The sequence below is a fragment of the Ctenopharyngodon idella genome, chromosome 10 (genome assembly GCF_019924925.1).
Source record: "Ctenopharyngodon idella isolate HZGC_01 chromosome 10, HZGC01, whole genome shotgun sequence".
Classification (NCBI taxonomy): domain Eukaryota; kingdom Metazoa; phylum Chordata; class Actinopteri; order Cypriniformes; family Xenocyprididae; genus Ctenopharyngodon; species Ctenopharyngodon idella.
This window is the reverse complement of record NC_067229.1, coordinates 252,674-271,499: the sequence shown is the minus strand read 5'-3', so window position 1 is coordinate 271,499 and position 18,826 is coordinate 252,674. Positions and strand designations below refer to the sequence as shown.

General features: G+C 39.4%; 1 protein-coding gene across 2 annotated transcripts in view; it reads right to left on the bottom strand.

Moving 5' to 3' along the window:
• The window catches only part of prkar2ab (protein kinase, cAMP-dependent, regulatory, type II, alpha, B), a 36,466-nt gene that overhangs the window by 8,731 nt on the left and 8,909 nt on the right, over positions 1–18,826 (bottom strand). The window contains exon 10 of one of the 2 annotated variants that reach the window (XM_051910559.1): positions 15,488–17,028. The exons of the other annotated variant lie outside the window; for it this stretch is intronic. Within the exon in view, the coding sequence (XP_051766519.1) occupies positions 16,904–17,028 (125 nt within the window). The 3' untranslated portion in view covers positions 15,488–16,903. Of the gene's footprint in view, positions 1–15,487; positions 17,029–18,826 lie in introns of those variants that run through there. 2 annotated transcript variants of the gene reach the window in all.

Here is an 18,826-nt window from a genome sequence, read left to right as displayed (position 1 = left end):
CCAATAAAATAGGCTGCAGGGCGGCATGGGCCTGGCTTCTGACGTCACACTTGGATCTGGGCCGGATTGAACATACAGACAAACTCTCGCTTAAACTGTTCAGTGAACTTCAGTGAATTTCATTGAACTTCGGTGCCGCCTTCACCTTTGGCTTGCTTAGTTGGGGACACTTGACATTTGATATTCAACAGTGTTTTGATCTGCCTGCATTGACACCATTGTATGCGAACTGAACTGAGCTGGATGATGACATCAATGTTTACTCCAGTGCTGATATAGATGAATCAACTAAATAACTATTGTTTCTTACAACAGAATGAATCAATACTGAATTTACTTAAGCTGGACAATGACACCATTTTCTTTAAGAGATTCAAATTTATTTGCCAGTTATCACTGTAAAGCACAATCTGCATTGTAAAGCGCTATATAAATAAAGGTGACTTGACTTGACATCTGGCCTAAATGTTTATCTTATGTTAGAGGTTTTCAGTTTCGCTTGGCATTCTGATCAGTTCCCACAGGTGCACCTACATAAAGTATAACAGTGACGCTGCTATCACGTCTTATAAATAACTAAGGTGACACTTACCATATAGAAATGTCCTACTCCAGTTGTGATTGTGAATCAGTTGATTGACTACTTCAGACGTTTCCTCGTCAGACTCGGGCTCGAATTGATATGGTAAAATCGATGATATCTTTTCTGATACATTGTATACAATGTCTTGCGAACTGATAGCTGTCATTCGGTTATAGCAATGGCCCCGCGGTGCGTGCAGTAGACTAATCACAAAGGATTGGGCCATCTGACCAATCAGAGCAGTGTAGGCTCACAGAAAGGAGAGGTTTAGAGAGACTGATTCTTTGAACTGTTTCTAACATATTGTTTACGAACTGAGGTGAAATTAAATGTATATTATGAGAAAGTGAAAGTGTTTTTTGACCTTGCATGTATGTAAACCTGTTGTAGGAGACTCCCAAAACAATATTAAGAACCTTAAAAAGGCATAAAAAGGGGCACTTTAAATTTGTTCAATAAATCAATTAGAATAAGGAAAATAAAGGGCTCTTACTAATCAAATTAAATCATTTACACTGAAAAAACTGTATTAAATAATGTTATGAGATTGTTTTAAATATTTTTTTGAAAATACAAATAAGAAATGTTGGGGAAAAATGATACTTTTAAACATGAAACTACACTGCCATTAGGTGGTGGCAAGAGACCATCTTAATGAGTGATTTGAGTCATTTATTTAAACGATTCATTCAAACAGCAGATTCATTCAAGAATGAGGCAGTTGTTTATGAATGGGTCATTGAATCATCGACTCAATCGATTCATTCAAAATGATGAATCAAAAACACAGCTGAATGTGAGTGCTGTAAGTGAGAAATGCTATGATTCTGCTGTGATATTTATATGAAACTATTTTCATACGAAAACTAAGTTCTTAAAGTCATAAGGCAGCACACTCCCCACCTGGCACTATCACTCAGTGCCACCATTAATCTTTAATATTAGTAACAGTCTTAAGTAGTCTCTTCTTGCGACAGAAGAACTATGATTTCTGTAACTGACCTTAAGAAAGTTCCTTGTTTTGCAACTTTCACTTTGCATATTTTTGCATCTTGACTTTGGACTGTGTTAACAATGAGTCCCACAGGCCATTCATTTCTTTGTACCAGACTGTCTTTGAACAATACTACATCTCCAACTTTAATGTTAGGCCGGTTTTCTGTCCATTTTCTGCGGCTTTGTAAGGAGGACAAAAACTCTCCCCGCCATCGCTTCCAAAAGGTATCTGCCAAACATTGTACTTGCTTCCATTGTTTCTCATGCAGGTGCGATGTATCAAAGTGTCCACAAGGGGCTGCCAAGGCACTCATCTTTTGAGTTAGAATCATTGCTGGGGTAAGAACTGTTGGGTTTTCAGGGTCTGTAGACACTGGTAGTAATGGTCTTGCATTCATAATAGCCATTACCTCTGCCATTAAGGTGCTCAAGACTTCATGAGTGAGTCGACTGGGCCTGGTCTTTAACAACATGGCATCTAAAATACGCCTGCTCAAACCAATTAATCTTTCCCATGAGCCCCCCATATGTGACGAATGTAGGGGATTGAACAGCCATGTACACCCTTTCTCTTTCAGGTAATTTTGCAGGGATGGGTCATCAGTGTCCATTTTTAGTTCTTTACATGCGCCCACAAAATTTGTTCCTCTGTCAGAACGAAGAAGTTTGGCTGGGCCTCGGATAGAGAAGAATCTCCTCAATGCGTTGATGAATCTGGATGTGGTCATGGATTCGATAAGCTCGATGTGGAGGCATCTGAATAGATACAAAGTTCCTTTCTCTTTGTTGAGGTTAGTGAAGCTGGAATATAACACCTTTGAATCTTGATGTGTTCAATGGCATCCAGTGATGCTTTCCACTTGTTCCATTCTAACTGTTTTTCAGATGGAAGTGGCGTGTCCCACTCATGCTGTTCAAGTGTGAGTTCTCTGATGATAGCTTTACCATGCATAGTTATGGGTGCCACAAATCCCAAAGGGTCATAGATGCTGTTCACTGTTGAGAGAATGCCTCTTCTTGTATAGGGCTTTTCGTCACAAGAGATCTGAAATGTGAAGCTGTCGGCTTCCAAATTCCATGACAGTCCCAAGCTTCGCTGGACAGGAAGGGAATCTGCACTGTGGTCAAGATCTTTTATACTCTTTGCACGATCTTCCACTGGGAAAGCTTTTATCACTTGCTTGTTGTTAGAGGAGACTTTAAGTAGTAACAAATTGTATTCAGCGAGCATTTCTCTGGTTCTTGTCAGAATATCAATTGCCTCTTCAGGATTAGCTACTGAGGCTAGACAGTCATCTAAATAAAATTGTCTGTCCACTAACCTTTTGGCATCAGTGCCATGTTCTCTCTCACCCTCTTGAGCTGCTTTCCTCATGCAGTAGATGGCTACAGCAGGTGATGGGCTGTTACCAAAGACGTGCACTTTCATCCTGTAGTCTATCACATTCTTTTCCATGTTATTGTCTTCATACCACAGGAATCTGAGGTAATTTCTGAGGTAAAACAATAGAACATTTGTTGCACATCTGCTGAGAATGCTATTGGCTCTCTCCTAAAGCGAAGAAGGACCCCCAAAAGAATGTTATTTAAGTCTGGGCCACGAAGCAGCACATCATTCAAGGACACTCCTTCATATTCGGCACTTGAGTCAAACACAACTCTTATCTGATCTGGCTTTTGAGGGTGATATACTCCAAATCTTGGAAGATACCAGGGTTCTTTGCCCCTCTCCAAGAGTGGAGCAATTTCTGCATGATCATTGTCCAGCATCTTCTGCATGAAATCTGTGAAGTGTAGTTTCATGTCTGGTTTCTTTTCTAATGTTTTCTGGAGGGAATAGAAATGCTTCTTTGCTTGTTCTTTGTTACTTGGTAGGTGACGTCTCGGAGATCGAAATGGCAGAGGTGCCACGAAGCTGTTCCCTTAATCTCGGTATACTGATTGGCGCATGATATTTAAGAACTGTTTGTCATCCACAGACAAGATTGGTTTATCATCATCCTTGGATCTTTGAAGCATTGAAGAACCTAGACTGTCTGTATTCACAGAAGGGCTTGTATCTTCCATACAGGATGAAGTGTGCAGACTTAGATGCAGTGGTGTGGAACTGAAATTTTCTTTTACTTGGATGTTGTTTGGACAAGGAATAAGGATGGATGCACGACCATTCAGAAGCATATTTGCCTTGAAGACACTCAAGACTGGTGATTTGTGAACTGTTCCTAAACAGACTTCACCCACAATGACCCAACCTAAGTCGAGTCGTTGAGCAAAGGGAGCGTTTTGGGGCCCATTTATTTGCTCACGTACCTTATGTACTCTCAGTATATCCCGTCCTAACAACAGCAGGATAGGAGCATTGGGATCCACAGCTGGAATTTTATCTGCCACTGGCTGCAGGTGAGGATGGTGCCGTGCTACCTCAGGAGAGGGAATCTCCGACCTATCATCAGGTATCAAGTCACATTCTATTAGAGTAGGGAGCTGAAGTTGAAGCTTCCCATTCTGAGGCTCAATTATGAAGTTGGTAGCTCTTCTACCTGATGTTTCTGTCGACCCTGAGCATGTTTTCAATGTGTAAGGGCTGGAGTTAGACTTTATGCCAAAGATGTTGTAAACCTCAGTCTTTGCAAGAAAGCGGTTGCTTTGTTCATCAAGCACTGCATACATTGTTACTGCTTCTTCCCTCTTACTAGCTGGATAAACTCTGACCAGGCAGATTTTGGAGCATGAGCATGGACTATGTGGGTCAGCCTTACCACAGATTTCTGTACATTTTGATGTGTCCAAGAGGGATGCGTCCTTATTTGTTTTTTCTCCATCCCTTTCCTCTGCTGCAACAGCTGTTTCTGTTGAAGGGGGAGGACCTGGATGCATGACTGAAATGTGCTTTTCACTTTTACATTCCTGGCACTTAATGGTCACTTTGCAATCTTTGGCCACATGCTGAGCTGATCCACAACACCTAAAGCAGATTCTGTTCTCTTTGAGAAAGGCTATTCTTTTATCTAAAGACTTCATTCTAAAACTTCTGCAGAGTGGGGCTTTCTGTGTATTGGGCACCTTCGTTCAGGGCTTTCAGCTCTTTTCTCTGCAGCGCTTGTCTTTTGAACTGTAAGTTCTGCTGGAACTTCTGTCTTCTGCACATGTACAGGGACTTTCTGTCTCAGAATTTTCTCTGTCTTAGAGAACTGACTTGTGGGTATGGGAAGGAAAAAACTAGGGGTAATTTCTGATTTTTGCCTGCTCTCTCACAAATCTAGAGAAAATTACAAATGATGGAAATGGTACCTTGTACTCTTCCTTATGCCTAAATCATTCAGTTACCAATCTCTCCTGCAGGCTGTATGGCAGTTTTTCCACTATTGGTTTCAGTCCACGGGCTGTGTCCAAATATGCAAGTCCAGGGAGGTACCCCTCTACCTTAGCACATTCCAATTCCAATAGGATATTTCCCAACTCTCTGAGTTTGTGACTATCTTTGTTGCTTAGCCTTGGGAAGTCCTCTAGTTTTTTCAACAATCCATGCTCTACTATCTCAGGTGCTCCATAACTTTCCTCAAGTCTTTGCCACAACATGTCAAGGCCTGATTTAGGATGAAGAATATGTACAGAGCGAATTCTTTTTGCCTGCTCTGATGATTCAGGTTCTAACCATTTTGTCATCAAATCAAGTTCCTCCTGGGCTGTCAAGTTAAGATCTTTGGTAGCAGTCTTAAAAGATGCTTTCCATGACAAGTAATTTTCAGGATGGTCATCAAACTTTAGCAGACTGGAACTCACCATTTCTTTACGGATCAGATACCTTGTGAGGTCAGACCCAGTTGAAAGGTCCTGTGGAAACTCTTTTTCGGTCTTTACAGGATATTGCGACCATTTTGCCTGATCCGTTGGTGTGTCTCTTAAGGTATGATCTATTTTTGATGTGAACTGGCCAGCAGGTTGCCAACTGTGTTGAATATCCACTTTTGGTATTTCTGAGTACTCACTCGCTTTCCTGAAGTGTTCTGGTTGTTCAACTTTGACTGGGATGTCTTCAAGACACACTTGTGAAAGCTTCTGCACATAATCACTAGTCCGTTCAGCTGGGCTGAGGGGTTGTTCTGGGACTTGGGGTTTTTCTACTAACTCTCCACTTTCAATTGCCTCTTCATAAGCTGCAGCCTCCACTAATGCAACAGCATTTTGACTTTTGAGAAGATGTAGACTTGCTTCTAAATCAGCTTTTTTTTTATTACATGTGCTTCTTGTTCGGCAAAGGACAGCTGAGCACGGGCCGCTTCAGCCTTAGCTCAGGCTCTGATGGCTGCAGAACCAATAGAAGACTGTCTGCTTCTTTTTTGAGGATTTTGATGATTTTGACTAAATTGACTTGCTATCAGCACTTCTTGCAGACATAACTCTTTCTGATTGTTGCTCTTCAGTTTCATTTTCTTGTTGCGCTGAGTAATTTGTTTGATTGCTTTTTAACTGGTACTGTTTCCCTGAGCGTAGACTCATTGCTGATGCACAGTATTTTCTTGTGCTTGAACCTGTTGTGTTCTTGTCTTTTTACTGTACTGTCCTCACGATGCGTTGCTCTGCAAGGCTAGACAGTGAGCTAACATGAAGAATGACTCCAATAATGCCTCAAGGTGTAACTTTTCTTGATTTAATTGGAATTCCTCTTTATATTGTAAAACTGAAAATACAGAACACACAAAATACACAATATACATACGCACTAATAAAAAACCAAACACAAACAAACTGCTGGCAGTTATTTACATATTTTTGAATGCAGCAATCACACTTTCAGAATATGAATTTACATGCTATAATGCATGGAAGTGTCCTTAATATAATAATAACTTTTGATCACTTACAGACAATTAGTATCCCAGGAACAGCGAAAAGAAAAAAATTAGATGCACCATCTCTCGAGCCGTGTGCTCTGGCTGCTTCCTACTTTCAACTAAACAAAACGGCTGAACAGCGACTAGATGGCAGTGTTACTTGAACAATAACTTCAAAATAAAAGTTCTCAAAGTCACAAAGAAGGCAGCACACACACTCTCTCTCCTTCTTTGACTTTGTATCAAATGTCCTTCTTTAAAAAGTAACATTGAAATTTTCAAAATAAGATGAAACATAACAGCTCCTGATAACAGGTGCATATTAAACTCGCTTTATAACATCAGTCGAGTGTTGGAAAAACCGTCTGTGATCTGATGTAGCTTCTAGTAACAGAATGAGACAGTAATTACATACTTTTATAGTATACTGTGATAAAGGCTATGTTAATTAGCATTGCATTATAAATACACATTATTTTTATGTATTTTTATTTGGAACAAACATGCACACAAATACACACAGCTGTGACTGCAACAGAGAGCATTTCTATAGAATCTGGAATTATTTTTTAAATAAATGTGTGACTACAATTGTTACAGAGACTCTGACAGGAGGATGTTAGTGAACCCAAAACACAAGACACAAGTGTGCAGGAATGTAGTGATCATGAAATGATATCAGAGTTATGGCAAGAATAGAAGTCTGAACTTAATCTCACTGATTCTTGAGATAAGAGACAAAACATGTTTTAGATGTTAGTTTTTATTATTTCATAACACATTATTATAAACTGATATATTTGTAGACAAAGGTCTCAGCTAATGAACATGTGAGGGAACAGGTTTTTCTGAAAATGTTTTCTTCTAAAAATGTACATTTATTCACTTCAGCGTTCTGCTTTAGATTTAAACACTTCCTGAAAAACATGAACATGTAAAGCCATAAATTAATAAATCTCACAAATATTGTATGTAAAATCAGTGTGTGAGAAATGACATCATCAATCATGTACCTGATGTGTGAATCTGTGCTTGATCTCGTTCAGCTCTTCTGGATCTGATGTCATAAACCACAAGAATGACAGTAGCCACGCCCACCAGAGCAGAGAGGACCAATCGGATCACAGCTTCAGTAGGACCACAACAGTGGACAGAGTCTGAGGAATAAAAACATCAAAGTGAGATCAGCTCAGTCAATAAACGCTAATATCATCAGCGCTGCCGTACCTGAACATGTGTGACAGAGTTGAGTGATGTCCAGATGTTGAGTCTGGTGGCTGATGGGATTGTTCAGCACACAGCTGTAGGTGTTTTTATCCTGATATTCCACCTCCAGAGGTAGAGAGAGACTGATGCTGAGATCAGACACACTGATGCTGGACAATAAACTGTTTCCTTTGTACCAGGAGAGAGTCACATGACTCACATTCACCGCTGAACACACCAATGAACAATATGATGATGATGATGAAGAACATTGTGAAGAGTTGCTGCTGATGACAGGAACAGGCAGACGAGCTGAAAACATGAGAGAATAAAGAGAAATGAGGATGAATTCAAGAAACATCCAGAGGAACCAAGATGATCAAAAGTAGAGCATTTAAAACTATTTAATAGAAAGTTAAATATAAACCTGCTGTTCATGTAAAAGTAAGAGAATTAGTCATTTTAACTCATTAGTCATGATGAGATACTTCTTTAGATCTCGCTGTAATAAATAAAACACGTGAAACTGATATTTAACTCACCATAGACAATGAGACGAATAAAAGAAGGCCAGATGAAAGTGTTGGACAATAGGTCATAATCTCCAGCATGTTCAGGTCTGGTGTTTGTGATGGTCAGGGATCCAGTTTGTTTGTCCAGCTTCAGTCTGTCTCTGAATCTCCCATCAAGAACATCATCATATACAGTGATTCTGTCGGCCGTTACATTGATTTCAGCTATTAAAGTGTTTCCAAACCTCCACAGAATCAGATCATCATCCTTCATTTCAGTAAGAGGAGAGTCGAGAGTGATTGAATCTCCCTCCATCACTGACACTGAAACAGGGTTTGTCACAGATAAACAATTATAATGGTTTATTAAATTAAATAGTTTAACATTTAAATTTGAAATAAACAATATCATAAAACAGCAAAAACAAACTAAATGATGTATGAATTAATTTAAACTTTGTCATTAAAAACAGGTGAAAACATTTTTTAACTCACCAATGACAGCGAGATAGAAATTAACACTCTTATAGTTGGTCTGTAGTTCAAAACGTCCAGCATGTTTCATTGTGGTGTTTGTGATGGTCAGAGATCCAGTTTGATTGTCCAGCTTCAGTCTGTCTCTGAATCTCCCATCAAGAACATCATCATATACAGTGATTCTGTCGTCCTGTTTATTAATTTCAGCAATTAAAGTTTTTTCATCATCTCCAAACCTCCACTGAATCTCATCATCATCCTTCATTTCAGTAAGATCAGAGTCGAGAGTGACTGAATCTCCCTCCGTCACTGACACTGAATCATCAAACACACACATGGAGAACAAACAGAAACAGGTTCAGCACAGATTAAGACAGTCATTTATGAAAGTAAACGGTTTGAAACTTAAATTTGAAATGAATTTTGTCATTAAACAACCGAAGCAAAATTGAGTTTGGATTAATAATTGAATCTTCATGCTGATTAAAATATAAAACATGTGAAACTGATATTTAACTCACCAATGACAGTGAGATGAAGAAAATGTCTCTTATAGTTGATCAATAGTTCCAAACGTCCATCATGTTTCATTGTGATGTTTGTGATGGTCAGAGATCCAGTTTGATTGTCCAGCTTCAGTCTGTCTCTGAATCTCCCATCAAGAACATCATCATATACAGTGATTCTGTCGAACCGTTTATTGATTTCAGCTATTAAAGTGTTTTCATCTCCAAACCTCCACTGAATCAGATCATCATCCTTCATTTCAGTAAGATCAGAGTTTATAGTGACTGAATCTCCCTCCGTCACTACTATATTATGTCTAACACCAATTCCACCTGAAGAACAGAGTTTTTCACAGATTAAAGCTTTAAAATCACTTGATGTTGGTTTGATGAAGCTTCACTGAAATACTTTTAATCATTTAAATGTGACGTGAATAATATTCTGCAGCAGCACAAAGACAAAAGATGATGAATGAAAAGAGAAATAGATTTATATATGGAACAATAACTAAAACTAAAACTAATGCTGTTCAGTATCTGAGCTTCATATTTATGTTATTTTATTTAATCAATCCATAATAACTGAGTTTAGAGCTGAATTCAGACTTGATCTGACAGTAAAATCACAGTTCAGTTATTTCTATATGAGACGAACTGTAACGTGTTTGTTCTGTTTAGGTTTAGTTTCTCTCTGTTTCCATTTGCCTGTGTTCTCTATCATTAGTTAATTAATCCCAGACCTGTTTCTGTTCTTCCAATGATCTCCCTGTTATTTAAACCCTGAGTTCTGTTCAGTTCATCGTCCGGTATCATCTACGTTACGTGGTTGTGTTTCTCCTCATGATTCTCCTGTGTATTGTGTGGATTATTAGATTAAAGACTGTTCTTTGAGTTATTTCCTGAGTCGTGCGCTTCACTACAGCCACCGTCGCTGACACTAACAGTGAATGTTAATCTCTAATTTAACCAGTAATTTATCACATGGTACCAGAACAGAAACAACTGAAGCCATAAAAACACATTTAAAACTCACCAACCAGACGCCACAAACAGAGCAAAACTAACTTGAGAAACATTTTCTTCATCGGTTCACTGAAAAGCCCACGATAGTAACTCTTAAAATGTCTGAAAACCCCCAGATTGGCCTGAAACACACTGAACTGTGATATTTATCTGGTTGTGTGTGAATCCTCCCCCAAACTCAGTTAGTTTCCGCTCACATATCCGTCTCAAGCTTTTGCTGATCTTACATTTTCAAATGAATTCTGGCCCTGATTGAAAACTAATAGCAGAAGAGTGAAATATTGGAGTAGATTTCTGAATCTACTGGTGTGTTATTTAGTGCTGTGAGCTGTCAATCATATTTGACCTCTGACCTCTGACTCTTATTTGACTGTGGATGGATTCACTTTATTTCAGTGTAAAGATGTTTTGTGTGGAGTGGAAGATTGTGATGTTATTAGCAGGAGAGAAAATGAAGAAATACTTCAGCCACAAACTGCTGACACGCAAATCAACCGCAAACATCCAGCAGACGCTGTTTATCCACCGACAGATCAAACCAGAAACACTGATGTTTGAACAGATAAAACAAAGAGGAAAAAACATCTTCATTCGACTCAAAAGCCAGTAAATCACATGTATAATGTTTCTGTTGTTACAACAAAATCCATGAGTGAACATTAATGCAAACATACAGTAACCTGTAAACGTAATTGTTCAATTAGAGAAATATCATTTGGTTACCAGAAAGTTTTGGTCTTGGGAAATTTGATGAGAAATGAGTTCATAATCAGATGTTTTGCTTTTGATTGCAGACTTTGGTATTTTGGTGAATCTGAGCAAAATAACTCTTTTAAAACTCTAGTTGAAACACATGTGAGTTTACCTTTTCATCTGGAGAAACTGAGAAGTGTAGATTTGCTACCAAAGTGTAGAAGTGATCTTTGATGGCAATCTTTCTTTTGAAAACCAAGTCAAGTCACCTTTATTTATAAATCGCTTTTTACAATGCAGATTGTGTCAAAACAGCTTTACAGTGATAACTGGTATAGAATTTTGGCTGCACAGCAGCTCTAGAAGAAAATGGTGTCATTGTCCAGCTTAAATACATTCAGTATTGATTCATTCCGTTGCAAAAATCAATAGTTATTAATTTAGTTAATTTATCTATATATCAGCACTGGAGAAAACAGTGATGTCATCATCCAGCTCAGTTCCCATACAATGGTGTCAATGCAGGGAGATCAAAAACATTGTTGAATATCAAGTGTTAAACTATATTTCTGGCATTTGTAAAACCACTTTTTTCCATCTTAAAATGTCTCTAAATTACGACATATGTTCTCAATGTCAGATGCAGAAAAGTTAGTTAATGCGTTCATGACCTGAAGGCTGGATTATTGTAATGCTTTACTGGGCGGTTGCCCCGCAGGCCTAATAAACAAACTCCAGCAGCTTGAGTTCTTACCAGAACCAGGAAGTGTGACCATATTAACCCGGTTCTGTCAACACTGCAGAGTAGAACTGTTTCAGCAGCTCCTGTGGCAGGTTGAACTTCCTCATCTGGTGAAGGAAGTACAGGTCTCTGCTGGGAGTCTATGTGGAACTCCCACTTCAGGTCCTGAGAGATGGTGGTGCCCAGGAACCTGAATGACTCCACTGCTGCCTCAGTGCTGTCCATGATGAAGAGTGGGAATAATGCTGGGGTGTTTCTCCACGATCATTTCCACTGTTTTGAGTGTGTTCAGCTCCAGGTTGTTATAACTGCACCAGACGGCCAGCTTTTTAACCTCCTGTCTGACCCGTCAATATCCAGGTCCCAGGAGTGGCACATGCGTAATAAATTAATATAGTAGTATTTACACAAGAATCCAAATCATCAACCAACACATAATAAGCATACTCTATGTTAATACAGGATTTTATTACTCCCCTAAACACCAAGATAACATCAGTCAATCCTGAAACAAGTAGTTTTCTTTTACATGAAAACCAAATAGCCAGTTTTGGTTGCCCAAATTTAAATTCAGTAAAACGTGAGCTTGCAGTTTGCACTTGCTGTATTTAGGTCCATAAATAAAAATCATAGGTGTAAAATCATAGGTTTGACAGTCTCCTTCTAACTGATGAAAAAACACCCCACAGAAAGGACACCCTTCCCCTACCTGTGGATCAAGGTGTGCTCTGTGTCTGTGTGTAGCTATTATACCATGCACTGTCCTCCACTGAAGGTCTCCAGACCTTTTCTCAATGGGAGGTTTGTACAAGGTCCTCCAGCAGCATTTAGGGGAAGCGCCTGAGCCAAAAACATCCTGCCACTTGGATTCCCTCAGGAAATGTGCCACTTTAACACACAGTACATATAGAGCCTTCTTTCCCATATCACCAAAAACACTTAGCTGAGGTGTTCTGAAAGAGAGCAGTCCTCCCTCTGTTTCCTGCCATTCTCCTGTGTCTGCTGAAAAAGTCAGCTCTGGGAACGCAGAGATATCCACATCCAAAGCCTCTAAATTCAGTCTATAGTCCACTGGTTAGTTAACAGTCTCTCTGCCACTCAAACTGACCTGATGCCAAGTTTTAAGGCTAAGGCCTCAGCAGATATCCATCCTCCCTCAGAAATTAATTGTCCAGTTTTAGTGATCTTTGCAGACCACAAGGCTTTTCTGAGGGAATCTGATTTAAAGATTTCCAGGTCCATTAAGGAGTTAAAAAGCAATGGTTCCTCCTTCAGCCAGAGTCTTTGTACACCATTGAATTCTCTAGAAAACCTATAGTGACCACACTCTTAACACTGACCTGTAAAAGGATGTTAAACCAGTCAGATCCCGCTTATTAATGTCCATTAGAAACAGGTGAGGATCCTGCTCTCTTCATGTCTTAATGTTCCTGTTAAAATCCATAGAGGTATTAGGCAAGGTTGTCCCCTTTCAGGTCAACTCTACAGTGAGACCACCAGCAATTTTTATCATACACGTGGCCTCATTATAGAGAAGCTTAATCATAGAAATAAATGTATCTCCAAAACTAAAAGCCTTTAAGGTTTCAAAAGGAAAATTGTGGTCAACTTGATCAAAAGACTTTTCCTGGTCTAAAGACAAAAAGCCAAGATTAATATTATTGTTAGAAGCAAAGTCATAAATATCTTGCACTAAATGTAAATGATCTTAAAAATAGATCTTCTCGTACACAGTATGATTGATCTTTATGATTGAATGTAATACATTGTTTAGTCTATTTGACAAACATTTAGACAGAATTTTGTATTCAGAACACAAAATTGCTGCAGGCCTCCAGTTTTTTAAAAGGGTTAAATCCCCTTTTTTGGGTAACAGAGTTAATTCAGAAGACAGTCCGTCTATCCCTGGTGCTCCTCCTGAGGAGAGACCCTTCACAGCAGCAGTAACCTCTTCAAACTGAAGATCAGCCTCTAAAAGTTTTTTGTGCTTTGAAGTTAAAGAAGGAATATCCTGTAGCAGTTCATTTCTGCATTGTTCATCAATGGCTTCAGCAGTGAATAAATCAGAATATAAATCTACAGCACAGGATCTGAAGTGTCTTGACCATCATTGTCCTTTAAACAGTACATCAGTTTTTCTTGTCCTGCTTTACGTTCCAGGTTGAAAAAATAAGATGTCGGACCGTCCATGTCTTTTATTGTTAAAAAGCAACTCCTTACAAGAGTCATTTAAAATAGATCTCAGCTGATTCTTTTTTTCAGTCCACAGTTCTTGCAGGTTTACAGCATCACTGACAGTCAAACTCTTCTCAACGTCATTTATTCTTTTTCCAGCAACTCATATCTTTTTTAAAACAAAAGAAGAATGGGTTGCATATTGCTGACAGAATGTTCTTATATGCACCAGTTTCCCACCATTGAATAATACTTTGAACAGGCACTTTTCACTTTTCCAAGTTTCCCAGAAGCATGTAAGTTCCTCACAGAAATGTTTATCTTCCAGTAGCTTACTGTTAAATTGCCAGTAGTAGCTCTTGTGAGTCCAATGTACATTCAACTGTGATTAATTTATGATCAGACAAGGATGTAGGAATGATAGCTGTATGCATCACCCTATTTTTCACATTATGTGATGCATAAAACCTGTCTAACCGTGCACCAAAAAGAGTGGAGGGATTCTCTAAATCGTACAGAGAATGAGGCTGGAGGCGCAGCAGTTGGAGGGAGTCGTACGCAGAATGACGGTACGTGACTGTGGAATATTCGGTTTTCCACCAAGAGTCTCTATTTTGGTGCATCGCCTGTTGGTAAAGCCGAGGACAAAGGCTCTTGTTGTAGCTTATTAAAATCTATTAATCTTCCAGTTTCCAAGAGGGGTATCAGTTCTAGAAAAAATGGGTTTAATTAATATCAAATGTGTGTTATACTTTTGATGCAAATGCAAACTTATTTTGAGTAATAAAAACAAAGAGAGTGACTTCTGCCTGCTATTGGCCATGCCGTGTGGAGTCAACCAGGACGACGTGTTGAACCAAACGCAGGCGCTCAAATCTGCCTTCATCAATTACCTGCGGGCCAAACTGGCGGCTGGAATCATCAACGTCCCCAATCCCGGCTCCAATCAGGTAGGTGCCTTTCCTGTACCAGTGCACTTATTCTCAGGTTTTGTCTGGTCAATTAAAACGATGGTTTCTCTCCATGTGCAGCCTGCCTATGTGCTGCAGATCTTTCCACCGTGCGAGTTTTCCGAGAGCCACCTGTCGCGACTTGCTCCGGACCTCCTCAGCCAGATCTCCAGCATCTCTCCGCACCTCATGATTGTCATCACCTCTGTGTGATTCAACGGTCTTCTCCACGGATCTCTCCTCGTGTCTGTGGGCCTACGGATGCTCTTCTGCGTTTCTGTACAGTCTGACTTCATGTCTCTGCAGTGTTTGTATTTATTGATCAATTTTGTTTTTATTCATGGAAATGCTTCATTGGGTGAAAAGAAAAAAATCACAACTGTCTTGAGCGACACAAGACGTATTGTAACATAAATGTGTTTTTAACCAGTCATGTGGTCCCGTAGAGGATTGAACATTGAGATTGTCTCCGATCACCCGCAGCAAACCGACAGGATCATGGAGTCTCTGGTTTGCCAGACTGTAAATATTTTAAATATTTAAAACCGTGGCGAGATGAAACGAGCCCAAAAGAGTCGCCCTTTACCTTCTGCTGTGGATCGTACAGTATCTGGAGGATTGAAAGAAATACAGAATCAAACCGCTTTTGTGATGTAAATACTTGTGAGACTTTGGGGCTGGCAGCTCTTTGCTGGGTTTGTTGCGGGCACTTCAGATTTTCTTACTCAAATAAAAAAAAAAGTCCATAAAACTTGAGTTTTGTCACTTTCATCATTTATTCATCAAAATAATACACTGAGTGTAATGAAGGGTAAATATCAAGACTAACAGTTGTATAAATCAGTGGTGTTTTTAGAAAATATATCAAGATGAGAAATATATCAAGATGAGTATCTACGTCACTTGGAAAACAAGGAATCTAAGGAACGTTTGTTTGGGATCAATGGCGGCTCATCAGGGGAGGCACAGCCTACCCAAAATTTTAAGGAGAAAATGGGAGAAAGGATGATTTAATGTTAATAAAATACCCAGTTATTCGTTTCATTTTATGTCTCAGAATGTGTATTTTTTGTTTGTAATTTCACTGCTGTAACACCGTCATGTTACTGAAATCGAAAGCACCGCTGTTCTTTCACGAATGTGCCGAATCTGCCGATGTCATTACAACCGCAGGGGAAAGAGAAGGGGAGGCACATGAGCCGAGCTCGTCTTGTGCCTCAGTTGGTAAAAAATTAGCCAATCACCATCGAGTGTTTTACATTCAATGCTTAGGAGAGTTGAGAAAAGATACATCGCAGGGGAGGCTAGCCTCCCTTGGTATATCAACCAATCATCGTAGAAATGTAAATTTTGTGAATAACGTGATAATAGTTTTGAACTGCTATCGCTGATAATCTACCAAGTATTATAATTATGGAGAGTAGCAATATTGACTATTTGATCGCCAACTATTTTACCAAGCTATCATTCAAACAGTATCTACAAATTAAAAATGAAGGAAGACTCCACGCATAAGTTGCAAATATAGGCTACAGCAGCCAGCTTTACTAAACGGCCCAACGCGCTCTTTTAACACAGACATATAAGGAGGGATGGATGTTTGCTTCAAGTGATAGGTGAGTGAAATTATATTTGTATTATCTTGCTGTATATGTCATTTTCTGTCTAAATGAGAAAAAAGCCAATTAAAAGCAGTTAAGCTAATAATAATAATAATAATCAGCAGGGGATCCCCAGACCACTAGAATTTAGCATGCCTCCTCTATTTTAAAACCCACGAACCGCCACTGTTTGGGATGGAAACATCTGAAGCTCTGTGTACCTCATGTCTGTTACTACAGAAAATAACTTCTCTGTGTACAAACGTGATTTCTGCTTTTTGTAAACTGGAAATCTGAGACGTTCCAGATTGAAGAGTACAAATGTGAAGTGTTTCTACTGAAGTGTTTCTGATTCTGTCTTAAGATGATGAATTCTGGTGGTGTTCCTTCAGGGTTTGATCCATGTAAACAGCTTTATTGTTGCGTCTCGTACTGTTTACTGTCCATACAGGATCACGAGATGAGTTGAACTATCAGCTGCATCATTTGCAGATGCTTTTATGGAAAGTGAGAATATATAAATGTGCCGTATTTTCTGTTGTAATCGAGAGCATGTTGTACGTAGAGCGTAACTGAACTGTAAAGCATTGGAGGCTGGTGAAGGTCAGTGTTTGAGGTCGACGCTGGATCCGAACACGGCCACCAGCTGCTGCTCGTACTGTGTGATGTTCCTCTTCAGGATCTGCTTACAGGAACCCAACAGACGCTCGAACGCCTGCACGTCGATCACTGACAAACACAGAGAAAACCTGCACTCAAACACACTGACCGAGAGCAGGGTGGGAAATCAATGTTCAAAAAGTGTACATTTTCAGTTTGTGCTGAAAACAAGAACAAACATCTGCCAATGGGGTTAGAAAAATAATCTTGTTTTCACTTTGAATTATTTATTTTTCTGATTTCATTGGCAGATATTTGTTCTACCCGAAAGACTCAGGAGGCAAGGAAACATTTGAATAAGATTTATTTAAACAGTTTGTATGCAAATAATATCGAATAGATGGAATGATAAAGTTCTTTGGCGTAGGCCCCGTCCATAGTACAATAGCAGACTTTTGCAGATATTGCCTGAAGATGAAGGCAGGGGCAGAGCCTACCCCAAAAGAACTGAGAAAGGAAAGAAAGTATGCACCAGTTGCAGGATTCTTTGGATGATGTTCCTAAAATATTTAATAAAAAAAGAGAAAGAGATAATTGAAATATACAGACTTTGATATGTTTAAAATCATTAACAGAAGGAATCCTTATGCCATACCTTAAAGTATGTGAAGATTGCCGTGTAGGCTGAAACATTGCCAAGTTAGACAGAGCACAAAAAGCCGTGTAGACATAGAAGACCGCATAGACCGTAGAAGAGGCCCCGATAGGCCAGCGAGCGAACATGCCGCATAGGTCATGTTAGACGGCCACTATAGGCCATAGTGAGGAGAAGACAGCGTGGATGAATGAGTTGGTTTCGATATTCCGAATGAAAAGCAAGCCACCATTACCAGGAGTTTGTGTCGATAGTATACTTACCGCAGGAGATTTAAGTATAAGGAGTTTATGATATGCTATAAACATACCTAATGCTTATTAAGAAACATAGGTAATCTTAGATTTATCGGAAAAGAATGTCAGTAATGTAAATTGTGATTTGTTACTCATGTTCAGGATTAATCACGTTATTGTGAGGTGCTAGAAGACCGCATGTGTGAACCTATAGTCCATGAAGATAGCGGTTCACTTAACCCTGAGTGGGGTAGAAAAGGAAAATAGAGCGAGTAATATTGAATCATGTGAAAAACACCACCACCAGTAGTTTGAATTAGAAATGTACCTTTACTTGAGAGAGCTTGCTGAGCATTCCTGATGGTTCGAGCATCACATCTTATATAGGATTCGAATGTTGAAGAAGACCATCTGCCCAGGAGCATAATAGAGGATGATGGAATCCCTCGTTCGGCTGCCGTTGTAGCCGCACCGATCCTAAATGAATGTCCGGTGTACAGATGAAGTGAGAGCCTGCAGTTCTGTAGAACTGTCACTAGATGGGTTCTAAACCATTCTCTTGATATGGGAGAACCATTGGGAAGTGCAGGGACGAGCTTTGAGATAGCGAACCATAGAATTAAAGGGGCAGTAATTATTGTTAATTCTTGATACTGTGATAGTTATACCTGAGCTTAAGGAGTCAGTCTTAGAATGCTTCAGTAAAACTGAAAAGAAATGAGGTGAAAAACTTAAATCAGAAAACATTAAGTCTCGAGTAGAGTCAAATTTATTAGATTCTGTAGTGAATTCACCTGGGCGCATGAAGCCGAAGAAAGCTGCTAGAAACGCGGCTTCCAAGAGAATGTTAATGTAAGCGGAAAATGAACCATGGCGCAGGGAGTCAACCAACCTTTCTAAAATAGGCATCGTGATGAGGAGGCGTTGGTCAGAAACTTCAGGTGCGGCTTTTGTAAAGCCTTTAAGTAATAGCCATATAGATGGAGAGGAGAAAAAACTGGAAAAAAAAAATCAGGATTGTGAAATCTGGCATGAA